Genomic DNA, 19,092 nt, shown 5'->3' with positions numbered 1-19,092 from the left:
CATTTTTACTTGATTACTAATTTGCCAATTAGCAAATATTATAAACTTTGGTCCAGAGTCCCACCCTGTTTAGAGTTTCGTTTTGGCATTCTTGACATAATTCTCTTAACATTTCATTCAATTTCTGTGTGCACACAACCCTTCAGTCTCATGCTGATCTCATGATGCTAAATAAAATTAACTGGCTCATGCCTTCAATTTACAAAGACAATGGGACTCATCACCATAAGAACACAGTTACAAACAACTCTGCAGTTTAAGAAAAGAGGATCTTTCAAATTTAAGAACAAATTTAGGAATATATTGGTGATTGAGGCCCAATGTCTTTATTGTTGAATTGAAATGAAATGCAGGACTTGTCACCCAAAACAACACAAAGATGTATTGCTGTATCCGTTATTTCAGTTTTGGCCAAGTTCACCTCATTCTTACTCGGCCCCTGGGTGCTGCTTCAGGGGTTGCACACATCCACATGATTATATCTAGAAGCTGCAAAGTCAACATACAGTGCAGATCATTAGTTTGGCCTGGAACAACTCAGAGTTACTTCCAGTAAACACCATTACTCAAACTGCAAACCAGTCCTGGGAATAAGAGAGTCTGCAGACCAATGTCAAATCATTTATGGGTGTATCTGTATACACACAGTAAACACTGATGTTCATGTGGCACTTTACAGTGTCTCATAACTTCATTTATTGGACATCTTTTGTAACTTTTTGTTAAACATACATTTCATGAGAAGTCAAGTAGAGGAGCAGTATAGCATGCATCACGTTCCCATTGCAGGCATATAATCACAGTTAATGTTTTAATAAAAATTATGTACAGCAAATAATAACAATAATACGATTTTTAAGTTCATAAATTTGCAAAAATGTGGATATTGGCATAGCCACATTATCCAGCAAGTAAATTGTCTCTTGTCTTTAATACACATTCCAATCAGTGATAGGTTTTAAGATTAAGAGCTCACGAATCAGTTTTAACACTGCAATGAACACTGACTTGATATCTATAAGATTTGCAGTAAATTTCCATCATCAAAATGTAAAGTACATACACACAATAAATAGCAGTTTGCAACTTGTATGTGTGTGGTATACACAGATGGCTCCTTATGTGACAAATACAATGATTTTACATGTTTATTTTCTCCATGAAACAGATCATTGTTACAGACATTTTTTCTTTTACATTCAGTGATTTGGAGAACGGGACTCCACAAACAATTCACATATAGAGCCAACATGCCTTTCAATAAGACACTGTCAGTTTTTCAGTCACTCAGCTCCATAACTTGAAAAAAGCAGAACGCAGTTTCCCCCTGTGGTGAGTTTTCCTTAACAGGATGAGGTATTTGCCAGAAGAGATTCTTTTATTTATCGCTCTTCCCTCAGTCCCTCAGTCTGACAAGTGAGGCTGCAGTTTAGCAGTGCAAGATCTTAATGAATGCCTTCCTGAACTCGACATTAAAGGTGGTGTATATGATGGGATTTATGGCACTATTCACGTAGCCCAGCCAAGTGCAAGCATTATACATCTCAGCGGGAACCTTGCATTTTGTGCAGTGTGTGTTCAAGATATGTGTAATGAAAAACGGCAGCCAGCATATGATGAATACTCCTGAGGAGATACAAGAACAAAGGGGAATATTAAAAAGAGAGACGCAGAAAAGTGAAGAAAAAGCAGGCTCTTATATTGGACACCAATTTGGGTAGTTGTATGGGAGTCAGACTTAAGTATAAGAAGTATTAGAACAATTTATTTTTGTTGCATCACTGCCCTTCTTGTTTTCAAGCTCCGTTTTAGGTCTTACTAAACAAAATTGAGATGGAAATAAAAACACAGAAGCAGCCTAGATCGAAGAGGGCTTGGGGCTTATGCAAATAAAACATGTTTTCTATTGTAAGTGTACATTACAGGATTAGTTTGTGGTAAATTAGAAGAGAAAAAAATATTTAGTCTTGATGAGTTTGAATAGCGTCCAGCACTGTTTTTAAAACAAATTAGTTATTTGGTTATGGAAATGCATAATTTCACACGGTGTGAGTTCCACTTTGACATGCATATTCACGTAAAACAGCATTTCATTTAACTTTTATGTCACTTATTGTAAATTATTCATATGAAAGTAAATGCATAACATTTATTTTGTTACAAGTAAACCAACTTACCAAGGACAATGGCTAACATCTGGGTGGCCTTCTTCTCCTTCTGCTGGGAGATCTTTCTCTTGCTCATGGTTTTCACAGAGGTCTGAGTCTTGCCATTAGGTAAGGTCTGCGTCTGGAAGGCTTTGGCAACAATGGGTGCTGGATCCGTGAGGGCCTCCTTGGTAGGATCTCCATTCTTTTCTGCTTCCTGGCCTTCCTCGGGAGGTGTGGGAGGTGTGGAGGTGGGGCTAGCGTTGGCCTTGTTGGGCATCAGTTGCTGGTGGCTTGTGGCCAGAGTGTCTCCAAGAGCACACTGTGGTTGCTGCTTCTGTTTCTGTTTCTGTTTCTGGCTGCAGCCACTGTTGTTCAGCTCATCCAGCTCCAGATCTTCCCCCTCATTAACTACATCTTTGATGAATATCTATGCAACATCAGGAGGAGCAGAAAAAACAACGATTCATTTAAAATAACAAATGATCACACTTTTAGTCTTTAGCTTAGGTTTGCTGTGTTCACACAAACAGAAAGGTGCCTTTTCAAGCTATATTTTCTAATGAGAAATGGAAGAAAACTTCAAGGCGACACCTTGATAAATCTTTTACTGTTTCCAACAATTAAACTTCTTAAAAAAACACAAAATGACAAAAAAGAGCACACACCACTTTCTTCTTGTTGACAGGAAAACTCCCATTAGATTTAACAATCATGGTGCACAACCTCACATCCTCTGGATGAGTGCACTTATCCTAAAAAGAAAGCAGCTGTGTCAGGCAAGGAGAGGTTACAAAGTCAAAGCACAACTGACAAAAGGGCTGTCTAAGCACAGGTCCCACAGCCTACCGAGTCAAGTGAGGCTATATCGAGCTCTGGTCGAGAAAGAGAGAAAGTTGGTTTAGCAACAATCTGATCTGCAGCTGCAAGTCCATCTACTTGAGCGTGTAAGCAATTGTCTGAGGTTGACAGTATAAGTGTTTTATTTATATTATGTTATTTTTCTCAGTCAATATGCTGCCATACAACCACTTCATAGATTAAATTGTATAATAATGTGTAAGCCATATTCCCTGCAAACTCCCATGTCCGTTTTACTTCCTGACCTCATTCTATAACACACACACACACACACACACACACACACACACACACACACACACACACACACACACACACACACACACACACACACACACACACACACACACACACACACACACACACACACACCACATAGTGAAACCATGCATGCAGTGCACTGGATGAAAATTATTACTTGACTTCCTGTGCAGAGAGAATTGAGCTGCACTATGTCAGTAAAATCAATAATCAGAAATGCAAAAGTTATTTGAGGGCCATCATGATTCAAGTTCAAGAGTACCTCACTTACATACAGGGGGAAAGAAAAACACTTAAAATGCCTTAGGTGTAACGAAGGCCCTTTAGAACGTGCTTAACCACTGCTAAGCTATACCACACCCTCTTCAGCGATGGGTATAGAAGCTGCAAGGCCCCTTGGGCTCTGCCTGTGCTTATAGAACTAGGGTAGTGTCACAAAGACTGCAAGGCATTTTTTGGATAGGTCCTTAGATGACGCTTGCAGAGAGGAGCGCTCAAGAGTTTCAAAGGAACCCTTCACCAAGGCTTCAAGCAGCAATAGCAGTTCCCACTGCGTGGAGGAGGCAAGCAATACCGTGCTTTGCCTCCTGACCCCCTGCAGGAATCGTTTCACACGAGGGTAGCCAAAGACAGGTCTCTCGCCCACAGTGCAAAGAGGAGAGAATAGACCCCACACAGAACAGGGGATCTAGCCTCCTTTTCTCCCACCAGTGCTGGAACCCTGACCACTTCGCCTTGTAACAGGCAATGGTGCATCCCGCTCTAACCACCTGGATGGTGTGCACAACCTGAGCAGACGGATCAGTCCTCTTCAGCCTGTTCCTCTCAGGAGCCAAGCCTGGAGAGGATGGCCAGAATGGGCAGCGTGCATATTGCCCCCACCTCCTGATCCCCCCAGAACTGGGGGATGGTCCAGGGCTGGGCCACCATCATCGGAGTCTCTTCTGCGTACCATTCAGCGACTTGGAGCTATCAGAATGACCACTCTTCCGAGGCAGTTCCCTCCTCAACCCGTCAGGGAGGGGGGAATGGTAACCAAGTCGCTTGTGCTTCCTTGCATCCAAACGAAGGCTGGCAAATCACCTCTGCAGGCGCAGAAGATCGAGAGATTAGATCTAGGATGCGAAAATCCAAGACAGGCCTGAAATCTCCTGTCTTCTTGGGAACCAGGAAGTACGCTGAGTAAACCTTTTCTGTTTGTCATGAATGGGGACGACGGACACTGCCTGTTTCTGTAACAGGTCTTGGATCTCTGCTGAGAGGTAATCCATCTCCTCGTGGTTGGATAGATTCACCCTATTGACCACAACAGGGTGGAAAAGGCTGAGGTCTGCATCATCAGCCGATGGCGGGCAAATATGTTATACAAAGCTAAATTGTTCAATCAAAACATTTTTCACATTATCAACAGCATGAAATTAAATCGTAACATTTATTATTTATTAATTAAGTCATTAATTACCAACATCAAACGGAATGAGGAAGGAGGTGCAAAACCTCACCACTGCGTTGTTTGGGGGCGCCTGGGAAACACGTCCCACACTATCGAGATGCTCCCTAGACAGTCATTTCTCTGCTCCAAGCAGACCCGTTGCCCACTTTGTGCTAAACTGAATCGTTCACCTAGGCTGTGCTGTGGGCAATGCTGGGAGAAGTGGAGTGGGTGCCCTATCCCGCCAATGCTTTCTCATTCTAATCGTTGTGTTGTTATGCAAGGCCTCAGCTTCCCTAAGAGTGAATGAGCTGCAGGTGACGGCTGAACTGTAATTTCTCTTTAAAGCGCTGAGTGACAGATGAAATTGATCCAAAGAGTCCATCTGTAACAACTGGGGCTCCCAGGAGATCATCTCTGTCCTTTCAAAGGAATCATTTGATTCCCAACCACAAATGGCGGGAGCTCACAGTGGCTAGAAACATCACTCGGCCCGCAGTGGTCATCACTTAAGTCCAAGCTGGGAGATGTTGGACCTCCATGGGAAACTGAAGTATTGTATGCCGAAAAGATGTTGTCTTTATCATCTGCAGACAGAGACGTGTCATATCATTGATGACGGGAGGCAGCAGCGAAACATTGGCAGCTGGAACGGGGCCTTCGACAGCGTCATTCTCGTCAGCTCGCTCTTATTGCAGCAAAGCATCAGATCTAAGCTTTAGATGTAAACAGCTGCTGGCGTCAAATCCTGGGCAGTGCTCGGCATGCTGGGAAGGCTGGTGATTGCTGAACACCACTCTTTGCGTGATCCATGCCGAGGCACTTAAAGCAGGCCCTGTGAAGATGGGCACTGATGAGATTCTTGAAGCAGCAACTCCATCTGTGGAGGTAGGCAGTCAGTGTGCAAATCAGGCAGCAACCTCCAGTTCTGATAAAACTGAAGCCAATGCTGAAGTATCTTAAACTTGCATTCTCTCTACTGGCCAGCAGGGGGCAACTGCTCTGGTTGCAAAAATAACTTTGATTGTATGGAAGTTCTTGACAAAATTACCCTTCCTCTCACTTTATTTATTACCTCAGTAAAGATTGTAAACATGAGTTCATGGTCTTAATCCCTAATTTCCAGTCTTCTTCAATAGAGCATGATGTTCATTCAGTAAATTATGCTTAGAGTATGCTTTAGGGCGGGCTACCTTATAATTGACAGGTCCCTACCACTACAAGAGCCGTATACGGGGTCTCTGTCACAACTCCCCAGTCAAAATATGGTCACTTTTTGACTTTTGGGATTTTGCAACTTGGTTGCAAAAAGCCAAAGATGGCGACGGCCGTAAGCCAAGATGGCGCAACCAAAACGCCAAACTCTGGGCTTCATAACGGCAGTACACAAACCAGTGAATGATGTCACGAGGACTACGCCCACTTCGTATATACAGTTTATGGTATATGGGTGGGTGGGTAAACGCATGCTCATGATTGGAAGAGAGCATTACCCATAAAGTCCAGTAGAGGTCGGAGCCTGTGTGAGTTAGAACTGAGCCTTGCCCTTTTAATGTTACTCACTGTTTTTCCAAAGACAAATACTCTTCTTGTCTGGGTTTTCCCCTTTATGGTATGTTGTTACGCAATCCAATGACCATCCATAAAACCATCAAGTATAATTGGGTTGAGAAGATTATTGATTGCAGTTTCATAAATAAACAAATTACCTCTTTTTTCACGGTGGTCATAAAAGACATCTCTCTAAAATGCCCAGACAGTATAGAAAAATGAAGACTCTAGGATAATAAAAGGTGTAAATGAATCTGTTTAATTTTTTAATCGTAATAACTTTATGACTGCAGCTATATTGCAAGCTCACCTTCAGCGAAGTGGCCCCATCCGGCTGGGCAGCCTGAGAGACGCGCTTCGGTTTGGTGTTGACACGTTTCCTGCGCTTTCTCAGTACCACATAAATTTGCACATACACCAGCAGAGTGATGATGAAGGGAACATAGAAGGACACTATGGAGGAGTATACCACGAAGGCCGGATTGGCGATCGCACAGAGAGACTCATCACGTGTAGCTGTGGAGATAAGCAAAGGGTGAATAAAGGCCCTCCCCAAAACCCCAATTTTCTTTTCCTTTTTGTTTTTTGCACTGGAAAACTTTGACAATCAAATGGGGAACTTTGTTTGGCCTGAACTTGCAGCTAAGAACCAAGGGTTGCTCTTTGATTTCAATCTCTTGAAAACTCGCTTATTCCCTTACAACAATAAAATCCCTTAATCCAACCTACCTCACTCAAAACTGCCTTAAAGCTGATTGAGGAGGCTACCACCGGGCTTCTATCTGGTGCCAAATGTACAGATGATATCACCCCAATTTTAAACTGGCTGCACTGGTTAATTTTAGATGATGCTGATTTACTTTTAAAGCCGGCCAAATTTGCCCTGAGCTACATCACTGGCTATTTAACTCCCTTCACATCAGAACTCACACCTACACACCTACACAAACACACACCTACACCCACACACACACACACACACACAGGTGACAGAGTTTGGACAGAGCTGTTCATTCCTGAACGCAATAGAGAGGCAAAGTCCTTCCCCTTCTGGTGTCCCCCATTTCGGAAAAAATATGTATAGTAGTGAACATACACATACGATGTTAGTAGATTAAATGTTAACGATAATAATATATAATAATTTTGCAATTGAAGAATTTAGTATGATTTTAGTGTTGTGTGAAATGGCTCAACTATAACTCTTCTTTCACAATGTATGTGACCAACACCAGCATGTCCATTACCTTGGTTTGCTAGATAGGTAATTTAGCTATGTTCCATGCACATACTGTATATCACAGTGTCTTACTTGATGTGTTTTACCCAGTGACTCTTTTTATCAGCCAGGAAGCAAAAGAACGAGCAAGACAAGTTGTTCATGTACATTCCAGTATGCAACGCACAGGCTTTGTAGCTTTATTTAGAGATGTCAACTGCACAACTTTTTGGTATGTAGTGTTTCTAATGAGGTATTTTCAGTCTTATACTTTATTAGTTTTATTACAAAATGCGACTTTCCGGACGTGCAAAATTGTATTTCAAATTGACAAACATATGTGTAATTCATGGCACAATTCAAACGGGATGAAAAAAAACTGTTGACTACCAGACATATTTATTTCCGAAATAAGGTGGTGTTCCACCAGAAAGTGGCAGGGCTTCACTTCTCTTTGCAAAAATGGACCCAGTAAACTTCAGTCCCTAAAGGGCAACTCCAGATTAAGCAACAATTGTTGCCACACAGGCTAGCAACAGTTGTCATGGATACTGTAGATGTCACAGTAATTGCGTAGTTCATGTTCACAACTTGCTAACTTCACACTTCAGGATGGCTGTGGCTCAGGAGACAGAGCGGGTTGTCCATTAAAGGGGAAGCCCAATTTTACAAATGAAATTCTGTTTCCTTGTCAGTAGGACTCCTATTCAGCCTTTGAGAACAATATAATATCTTCTAAGTCTGAAAGATAACCCTTCAAAATAACTCTGTTATTTGTATGTAATCTTAAGAACAGGAAACCTGTGTAACACACGGGGGGCAGGCATCATGGGAAATGTAGGATACAGTGCTTTTCAGTGCTTGATTCCCCCAACTTGGAAGTTGCATGCTAATTGGCTCAAATATCCCTTTAATTTTGAATCACTTTCCAAATGTACACTCTCACACATGCATGCAGCCAAGCACACAAACCTGTGACTGTGTGTGCGTGGGTGAATAGAAGGCACATTGAACAGTGCTTTGGGTAAAAGCACTACAGAGGATGCAGTCTGTTTACACAAGTAGAAAGTCATTGTAATCAATTAAAGTGTTTGAAATGATCGATCGTGACCGCTGACAAATGTGCTCACCCGCCACAGTTTTACATGCTTTTAATAAATAAAAAAAAACATGTTAAATATGAGTTGATATTAACAAATTGCTTCAGTTTTAGCGGTTCCTGCTGGTCATGGTTCTCTGCTTTCAGATTTCTCAAAGCTCACAGTGGTAAACTGTGACTCCTCAACTTAAAAACGTGTGTGGGGCTCACAAATCCAAACATCTGAGTTCCGGCAGAATCAACGTCACATCAATGCACTCAAAGGGATGAGTGAAGCTTCAAAGAGACAGGAATCGAGCCACAGGAGCTGGTCAGCAACATGTCTTAGAAGCCCTTAATCTGCTTTAACTGTAATCCTACGTTAAAGCCCATGTTTTGTGTAATAAGCAACCTAAAGGGATATAGTTCGCTTGTTACATGAGGTAATTGTTTGCTGGCATGGGTAGCTTATATTCACTTTTGTAACACAATGCTGAATTGTAGAATGTGCAATGAAAACATGGGCAAGAATAGATACTTCAGCTATCTTTACAATGTGTCTATATTGTACATGCTGTACTATACTGTGCAGTGGATGCACCCATGAATAATACAGTATGGCACCGCTATTGCTCCTCCAATTTAAGTCACACACCATAAAGAAAAACATTTATCGTATGAATCGTACCCTTTCTTACCTGTGTTATTTAGGCCAAACAATAGGGGGCATGATATGGCGAAAGATAGTACCCACACCACAGAGATCATTACTGTGACCCTTCTCCTGGAGCTGTAGCGAGTATTGTACAGCATTGGCATTGCAACTGCTGTGTAACTGTAAGGGGTGAAGAAAAAATAGCCACTTCATTTGAATGTACGAAAATAACATCAAAAAACACCTTTCTACAAGACAACAGGGAAACTATGAAAAAAATCTTTCTCGTAAAATTTGCATGGTTTGAATTTATTCATGTTAAATTTTATTAAATGTATTCCCTTTCTCTTACTAGTTCTCTTTCTTCATCAATGGATTTCAGCTCAAAAGGGGACCGAGAACATGAAGCCTACAAGTGGTAAAACCAAGAGATCTTGCCTGTCATCTTTGATCAGGACGTGTTTGATGTTGGTTAGGCGCTTTGGAAACAGCTTTGTGCTGTGAACTGCAGTTTACATGAAGAGGAGGAACTGTAACGTAGAGTTTTTCTCCCAGGAAAGACCTGGGAGCTTGCTGCATTGGTTGACCTTATGAGTGAGCTTGCTGTAATCACCAGGGCAGTTTTATACCCCGTGTCAAGCATCGATTTCTGTGCAATTTGGTTTAAAAGACAAGACTGTTTTGTTTGGGTTTCTTTATGGAAACACACAAGATAAATAAGAATAAATCTAAGGAAATTGTATTATGTTTGTTGTCAAGGATTGTGCAACGAACTGTACCAAGGTCTTGGGTAAAAGAAGCCTTGGGTATGGGAAAAACCTGACCAACAGGCCCAACAGTTATATTGTACAGTGCTGCTGCAAGGCCAAAATAAAAGTGTATTTCCAGAACATGACTGACAGTTAAATTTTTTCGTTCACTTGCTCCTGAATCACAATTTTGGGGCTGGATATAGATTACACTTAGCAACACAGAGATAGCACAACATAGATTCAGAAAAGATCAGGCATAGGAAAAATACTATGTTATTCATTGTGAAATTGAGCGTGCAATTATTCCCTAAAAATGGACAACTCAACACAAAGATAGTCTAAGTTGCTCTCAGTGTACTTACACACAGATGCAAGAACAATTTACAGTAAGATGGTGTCTATGAAGTCAGCTTTGTCAATGACTTATGAGACAAGAAGGACATTTATTGACTTCACAGGGAATTTAATGTAATTAAAGGGAGAATCTGCGCTGGGTTTGATTCATTATTAATGAATCGTTACCATTAATGTGAATAAAGGCCTTTCTTCTCATATGGTTGAATAACAGTTGCCATAAATAGCAGCATAAATGATATGTGCCTTACAGCTGCAGTTCTTAATAAAAGGGATGCACAATTTTGCCTCCCACATCAAGTGTTGCTACAGTACAGCTTTTAATCTATAATCCAAATTCATTGAAGGGTTGCCAATCACATATAGTAAATACAGTATACCTGTAATTAGAACAATCGTAAAAGCAACATATTGTCTCTCATATTAAATCTCGTGACACGCTACCAAGCACAGGCAAGACAAGTCCACAGATGTTTATGCTTTTCTGCAGACCAAATGAGAGGGATATCTTGCATTTATTCACAGGTCATACAGCTCAAATCATCGGAGATGTCGGGGAAACTCTCATGACTCCAGACCTATTTTTTCAGGATCATCATAATCATATTTTATGTCACATTAATGGCATATCATAGGGAGTTCAGCGTGTATGTTACTATATAAATTCCTGCTATAATCAATATTTTTATATTAAAACAAATCAATAGGTGGATGCAAGGGGTCGCTCGTAATAACACACTCACAGAGAATGATCACTTAACTTTGTAGTTCCCTTTCTGCTCGTTGTTTTGTTTTAAAGGCAACATTATTCTATCGATTTACTCTCACTGCATTGTTTTCAGCAGCAGCAGAAAAGTTCTAACAATCCACTTTACAATACCTGCGCTGCACCAAGCAGACAGTTACAGTTAGTGAGTTGCTGGTGAATACAATGGAGCATTTAAGAGCTGAAGACAGATATTTCCCTCAGGATTTTTTTAGAGACCAAAAACTAGCTATAGGAGAGCACATTTTGGTGGCTGTAGACACAACTGTCAAGGTATGCAAATGTTGCACCGTATTGGCTGAATTTGAAAGTAAGCTCGCTAACACAATTAACATATCAACTTGACACATGTTTTCAGTTTCATATATTTCATACACATATTTTCTTACATCTAACTGTTGTTTCCATTAGGGTTGAATGGATTTGGAAGTTTAAATATATAGATTTCTTCCCCATTATTACAGATAGCCTTAACATCAGGCTGAAAAGAAGTGTTTCACTGCCTTCTCTGTCTGAGAGTTTCAAGCCTGCTGCACCTCTAACCATACCCATCATCACTGATGAATGCGGGTCAGATGTGCAGTAATAGAAGTGTGCTCTGTTGCACTTGTAGCTACCCCCAAAAGAGACTACATTGACATGCACACTCGTATTCCACTATTATTCTGAATATGGCAATGTTCTGAATTTGATACGGGTCATGTTGACATCATATTCCCTTTGGACATTCTGAAGGTTTCAGGCCTTACTCCGAATGGAGCATTTCAAGATGTGCCGATATAATTTGGGTTTTGTGGCTAAGAATTTTGGACATGTAGACAGCGCATTTGGAAAATGTGTCTCGATTGGAGTTTTAACAGCACTTTGTGACACACAGCCTCTTGCCTGTTTACGTGCGCTGTACACAAACCAACAAGCCTACAGTTTGTAAAGGTGGAGTAATGATGCATGCCCAAAAGAAATGCCCACTCATAGAAGAAACACAGCCACTTACATACATTATGCACACTTTTATAGATATTGCAGCATTTTAAGATATTCAAATTTCTAACTCTGGAACATCTGGCAGCCAGTAATTACGACGAGTGCGCACCATATAGATATACATAAAATAAAGGTGTTGTGAATGGTGTGAAATGAACGTTTTTAGTCTGTATATAGATATATGAGCTTTGATGGTCATGCTCTTAAAGATTTCCTTAGAAAATCAATGAAGAAAGCATGAGAGGCAGCCCTAAACAATCTATGCACTGGCAAACTCACCGATCAATGCTGATTGCACAGAGATTGAAGATGCTGGCTGTGCACATCATCACATCGAAAGTGACAAAGATGTCACAGTGGATCTTGCTAAAGCGCCACTCTCCCACTACCTAGAAGAGAAACACATCAACAAATGGCAGTTTACAGCAACAGTCAACAGAAAGAAACGCTGCACATTGGCAGAAGCAATATGTATTAATTCTTCATCAAAAAGCAATCACGGTAATAAAGCCTCCTTGTGTATTTTTTCACATTTCCACATCAAGAACAGCAAGAGAAGGAATAGAAAAATGAATGAAATGAAAGAATAAAAGAATGAATGAGTGTCAGTCAGTACATTTAGCCCCGACACTACGAGGTCCTGGGAAATCAATTAGTGGTTGGTTTGTCATGCCGTTATCATGCTTGAATAAGCATGATACAAATCAGAATGTTCTCAGTTGTAAATGGTGGTGTCTGATAGGAAACGGATTGAACAGCTGTCTCAACTGAAGTGATTAATTGCAGGTCCATTTTACAATATTCACAGAATCCAAATAGTCTATTGATGTTATCAAAATAATGTTACACCTGACATGGTGGAACGATTATCTGACTTTATTTTTTTAATTGTAGGGGACATATTTATTGTACAGAATAACATTGACAGTAACATAAGCAGTGACTAATGTACAATTACAGCTGAAGCAAATTTCCAACACCACTCCCTTGATGGGCATTCATAGTTTAAGTGATCATTGAAGTTACACGTTACAGTTCAAAATCCTAAAATCAGTGCGTGTTACAATCAAAAACAAGCACCTAAGACAACACAAACACAAACTTGAAAACCGACAAATGAAACATTAAACAGAACGCAAAACATTTCTAGTTTTGACTCAAGTACACACATAATTAACAGGCGGAATTAAACACTATAGGTTACAGCAAAACTATAGGCACCCTTAGTGTTAGTGAGGTAATTATCCTTTAGCATGCATCCTGGTCTGCTGCCCCAGGTGCCTTTCAATCTATTCAAAACTCTTGCTCTCAAATTCATAGTCAAACCCCAAGATGAAACCACCATCATCGGTGATGCTGAGCTGCCCGCTGCCACCCACCTTGCCTGTCACTACATCCTACCTGCTTCCTCCCACGGCTCTGATAAAGGTAAGAGATATGAGAGTCGGGGAGCAACTCTTACCTCTCTGTGGCAGGTTGCTCTATGTCACTAAGACATGTCTTTATAAAATTAAACGACAGCTTATTGTGGTTGCTAGTGAGCACGACACTAGTGGTGATTGTGAATCATCTGAAAGCCTGATGAGCGTCCTTCTCTCTGTCACAACCTCTCTTCTCTTCTCTTCTTCTTTTGCATGTTTCCTTTTGCTTCAGTCTGTCTTCCCAGTATCTCTACACTATCCTCTGTTTCTCTCCCTCTCTCCCATCACTTAATTTCCTTGTTCTTGATCTTTACAGGTATACGACAATCCACAGGTAGCTCCTCTCACCAGCTACACCCATTCAACCGTGCGTTTTTACATCCACATCAGTGCTGCAGCCCGTAACAAATTAAAGAGCCGCACAATACCTGAAAACCATTTAGAGACCCTTGTGGCTGCAACACGGATCTATTCCTATCAATGTGGGGAAACACGTTCGCTGGATATTAATGCTTGTTTAAGGCAATGAAATCAAAACAAACATATGCTAAAAGACTGTGGGAGTTTTTAAACTCCATTTATAACAACACACTGTGCATAGCTATGATCATTTGGAATGTATCAGCATTCTGATTTAATTTGCAAAGGTAAGGTGTTGGCAAATTGAAAATGCAATACCAAGGTCTGGGGAACTGAGAACGTGGTTGAAAAATTTCAATTTGAGAGTGAAAGGAAACTTACGCTCTCTGCTCTTTCATCTAAAATTGTCTGTCTTTCATAACAAACTTCATAAATATAAGACCATTCATGTTTCGGTGCTTGCATAAAAAAACTAAGACTAAGTAGACGAGTCAAACAGCAGTTTTCATGTCAAATACTACTTATCATTTATCTCTGTGTCACAATGTTGGATGGATGGATGATCATATTCATCTATGGATACACATTAATCTTGGTTTTGTATATGATCCTTTTTAATAGAATGAACTGTAAGCTGATCTTAAACTGGACTTTTTTTTATTTTCCTTGGAAATGTTTAAGTGTATTTTGTAGCCCAATTGTTGGTTGTCTGGCTTTACATGTGTTGTTCTTGTATGTAGCTTTCGTTCTAATTCACTTTGATTTTAAACAAGCTCTGAATCCTCAAGCCATGCACAAAGTTCTCTCCATATGCTCTCTAATCAGTCACACTTGACAGAAAGCGAAAACTGTGGCAATTAATGCTAATTCAGCATTTAATAATAAAGGGCAAGTAGACTGCCCTGCCCACACTCTGTGACTAAGCTCTCACTAAAGTTCATGCTGATACATTATTAAACAGGAGAAACTTAGTCACAGCCACGGCCGTTGACACTAGAATATATAAAAATAAAATGTCTGCCGTAAATAAAGAAGAAAAAGGAGTGCATATTTGCAGTGGGATTGGAGGTTGTTATTTGTAACAAAGAAGAGACAAACAAAAGAACAATATTGTACAGCAAAGTGTTTGTTGTCATTATCTGAAGCTGCATGATTTTGTCCGTGTCTCTGATGGGAGATGCTTGTCCTGAAATGCATAAATAAAATTCTCCCAGACAAAAATAGTTGCAAGCCATTTTGAGTCTCCAACAATATATTACATATACATGTTTAAATATCAACAGTCCCACTCCTACCTAATATTCTTATGTTCAAGGATTTATACAATTCTCTGTCTATGTTACTTCACATTAGCAGGAGGGCTGACACACCAAAATCAGTTGACCGTCCCATCCCACTCCAAACACATGCTGGATAATCCATTTTGACTTTGATAAAACGCCAGTATTTAGTTCTCAGCATATTAATCTGAGGAGGCTTTCACCCAAATTGGAGTTATTAGTGTGTAAGGATGAAAAAAGAAGATGGTTGGAGTCTTGTGAAACTGAACTGAACTTAAACAGGTCTGCTCTCTATTTTATTGTCACAGAATCAGCTGGCACAGGAAACCATAAGCACCCCCCGGAACAGTGTTCAGGAGAACAAGATGGAGCTGGAATCAATTATATTGTAAGCCTGAATAAAATAATAATCATGGCACTCTTTGATCTAGATATGGATTCCTGTGGCTCACATGAATAATGTGTGACAAAATTAAAAATTGAAATTCAGCCCGTTAAATAACTTAAGAAAAATAGCTACAATCCTACACTGTATAGATCCACCCTCACTGTGTCCAGTTTAAATGAGCTCAAGGAACAGAACACATAAGAAACACCAGATTCCTCAACGTTTAATGACAAATTGGTCAGAAGATACATTTTAAACTTTTCAAATCATGTGTATTCTTTTCTGTTTTAAAGGGGCACTCTGCAGATTTTAGACATGACTGATACTCATCATTAGGAGTACTACTCAGCCTGTGAACATGATTGAATATGTTATCTGTGGCTCTGGTGTGAGCTGAGAAAATTCCCCTGACGATGTCATAATGATGTCATGGTTATCTCAGGTTGGAGACCAAAAATGTGTGATGACAAGTTCTGCGTTTGATGATTGCTCCTGTCTTTATTATGACGAAATAAAATGTGTGTTTTTCCAAAGATAAACTGAAAGAAGCACGGATGCCAGCAGCAACAAGAAAGCAGCTGACTGCTGAATATGCATCTTGGTAGCCTCATGCTGTTTGCATGTCTCCAGCACTATAGAAATACAGGAAACCCAACTGGCAAATCTGTGTCACTGTTGTGTTACTTATATTTTATGAAAGTTTCAGAGCGGCTCCAGGGATCACCACTCTCGAAATGTGTTGTCCACCTGTGCAGCTATAACACCTCACACCATCAGGGACTCACTTTTCTGCTATGATATCAAAACTCATATTTTATTGAGAATGTTTTATGCTACAATGTGGAGCTTTGACATGAGGCAAACTGTAATTTTTCTCATTTCTACATTGCTTTAATGTAGGCTCCCTCTGTGTGGACTCAGCTGCCCAAGTAAATAATTCTGATAAAAAACAAACAGTGTGCAGGTTGCATACTTTGTGGTAAACAAGCTTTTGATCACAAAAAAAGTTATAACGGGTATAAAGGGTAATTTATAACACTACCCAAAAACATTATTGCTATCCCTGTAAGATGACTTTGATACAATGCTAGTCACCACTGTGCTGTACGTACAAACATACATCCGTGGAGACAGGCAGACACCATGACACCCTATTGATTTAAACACTGTAATCTGATCAGTGTCATAATTATCATGAATCACTGAGAGGCACAGGAGGATTAGAGTCCCTGTAGTCTTAGTTTGCCTTTCTCTACATCAGACAGCGTGACCTAAAGCCTGATGGTCAGAAATAATGCTGGGAGTGAGAAGATAGACAGAAGAAATGAGCAACGATCAAGAGATAGAAAGAGACTCGTCTGAAAAATAGCTCACATCCTGCTTGCTATTGATTTGGTCGATTGGAGATTATTCTATGCAGACCCGAGTCTCTGTTCTGTTTTAGGTTGCACTGGTTAGCAGGCATCGATGTGTCTGCTTTAAAGAAACAAACAAAAAAGCAGGTCTGCATTATCCCACACAGCAGTGAACGCAAAATGATATATCCCAGAATTAGGAAAGATTATTCACAGACATCTGACCTCTGACTGAATACACCAGTCTGACATTTTGATGTTGTCAGTGTTGCTACATTGCAGGTCTTTAACCACTGCAGGTCTGATATTTACAATGCTGATGTGAACATATCAGCCGTCACCCTTGTGCCACCTTAAGCCTCTGACCTGCTGATAACTGCGGACGGCTTGCTTGGCTGAAAAAAACCTTTTCACCAGTATTTTTCTGCCACCAGATTTCATATAAATGCCTGTTGTTTGCATAATATGCTATCCTATTTTCTAATGCCAAATGGTATTCTGTCTTTAACGTTGCTCATTTTGTGTTTCTTGCTTTCAGAGCCTACCTTCTGATGTGTTGTTGTCGGTAGACACATTCGTTATAATGGAGATACTATAAAAACAGGAATCTTTTCATAGACGTTATCCTGCAAGTCTGCAAATCACTTTATTTTGTTTTCAATGACAAAAGATAACAGAGAAAAAAAGATGTAATCTGTCGCTTTACAGATGTGGAGAGCATGTCGGCTGCTCGGAGCATGTCAAGGTATCTATGTACAAAGAGTGTGCAGTATGTGTGTAAATGTTGTGTATCCTACCTCTAAGTAGACAACCCAGGGCATAACCAGTGTGGCCACCAGGAGGTCAGCAACAGCAAGGCTGACAATCAGGTAGTTGGTGGTGGTCTGCAGGGCCTTCTCTCTGGACACAGCGATGCACACCAGCACGTTGCCGAAGACAATGACGAAGATGAGCAGAGTAAGCAGCATGGCATAGTAGTTGTAAGGGTGCTTCTGCTCTTGATCTGTTTTGTTGAAGCTCCATGTTTCATTGTCATTGAAACTGTCATTGTAGGCATACTGGGTAAAGACATCCATTAGCTGTGAGTGACGAAGGCCAAGTACGGGCCCTACAGACACAAAGAGAGAAAACAGCATTTTAATGTAGTTGTGTTTATGTGAATGTGTGCAGCTTCTGGAGAAAACAAAAAACTAAATTTTTGGATAATCTGTATTCCTGCAGTAATTGCTAGGCAGAGGCCATTTGTCTATTAATCGCTTAAACCGTGCCAAACGTAGTACTGGGTGCATCTTTATTCTGAATTATAGTGGATATTCCAAATGCGAATAAAATGATGTAGAAGGCATTTAACATACTTCCTTCTGATAAAATGATAACCATAAAAAACCTTGAATGAACCTAAAGTGAAAAACCAAGACATTAAAAGTTCCTTTATTGAACTGGCAGAAATACAGTTCAGCTGCTGGTGAGTGTACATAAAACTACTCAAAAGCCGGAAGTCTGCATTAACCAGAACATATCATGATATTAAAGCCACATATTTCCCCCAGTGTAGAATACTCTCTTTTACAACTACTAATGAAGTTATAACACAACACAAGAAAAAAACCCTCTTAGATGTGACGTGAGCATGTTGATGTGTGTCTGCTCACGTCTGCCTAATATGCACGTAAATGTGCTTCCCATTTCATTCTTTTTTTTCCAGGAAGTAAGAAGTGATACCCTGTGGAGTTTCCTTGTATACAAACACAGTTGTGTTTACATCGAGTGCTTCACATGGAAACACACTGTGTATCCTTGAGGCAGAGCAAACATACTAAATACTTTTGCTTTTAAAGGCAAACCATTTGTTTACCTCGAGGGTTTTGTTTATATCGGACGCTTGGAGAGTCTGAGATGCAAACAAAACTGGGACATGCTCATCTAAATAATGCTCCATAGTGCTACTTGTGGACACAGTGGGCCTTAAAGGGGAGTGGTATACTGTTTAGGGCTTTAGCATAGCATCAAACAAACAAACAATGGAGCTGTCTTCCATGTGATCCTTCTGTCGGCAGACAGATCCCCATGATATGAGGATACCCTCATTACTGGAAATGTGCCAGGAAAACACAACATGAGAGCTTTTGTTTCATCAAAGTAATGAGTGCCGCTGCACATTTACGATTTACATCTATTTGAAACTGCAGTAAATATTAAATTATCATGGTATGACTTGCATTGTCAGG

At 40.3% G+C, this 19,092-nt stretch overlaps 1 protein-coding gene across 1 annotated transcript; it reads right to left on the bottom strand.

Annotated features, from left to right (window-relative positions):
- Positions 1-1,429: 1,429 nt before the first annotated feature.
- On the bottom strand, positions 1,430-17,961 carry drd2a (dopamine receptor D2a). Its single transcript, XM_076100390.1, has 7 exons — positions 17,662-17,961; positions 12,340-12,449; positions 9,248-9,384; positions 6,563-6,768; positions 2,816-2,902; positions 2,178-2,577; positions 1,430-1,626 (listed from the first exon to the last, which is right to left on the bottom strand). The coding sequence occupies exons 1-7, from the start codon at positions 17,938-17,940 to the stop codon at positions 1,430-1,432; spliced, it is 1,416 nt and encodes a 471-aa protein (XP_075956505.1). The 5' UTR covers positions 17,941-17,961.
- Between the last annotated feature and the right edge of the window lie 1,131 nt (positions 17,962-19,092).

The sequence above is a fragment of the Anarhichas minor genome, unplaced genomic scaffold, assembly GCF_050575085.1.
Source record: "Anarhichas minor isolate MPS153535 unplaced genomic scaffold, ASM5057508v1 ptg000026l, whole genome shotgun sequence".
Classification (NCBI taxonomy): Eukaryota; Metazoa; Chordata; class Actinopteri; order Perciformes; family Anarhichadidae; genus Anarhichas; species Anarhichas minor.
Note: the sequence above shows the minus strand (reverse complement) of the source record. Positions and strands in the feature narration are given on the sequence as shown.

What these genes read in the sequence shown, in the direction of transcription:
- drd2a (XM_076100390.1), bottom strand. Translation starts at nt 17,940, where the DNA reads ATGGATGTCTTTACCCAGTATGCCTACAATGACAGTTTCAATGACAAT. An exon ending in GTTTGGCCTAAATAACACAG is followed by an intron (nt 6,769 to 9,247) that starts GTAAGAAAGGGT and finishes TTATCTCCACAG; the next exon opens with CTACACGTGATGAGTCTCTC. An exon ending in ATGGGGCCACTTCGCTGAAG is followed by an intron (nt 2,903 to 6,562) that starts GTGAGCTTGCAA and finishes CTTTCTTTTTAG; the next exon opens with GATAAGTGCACTCATCCAGA.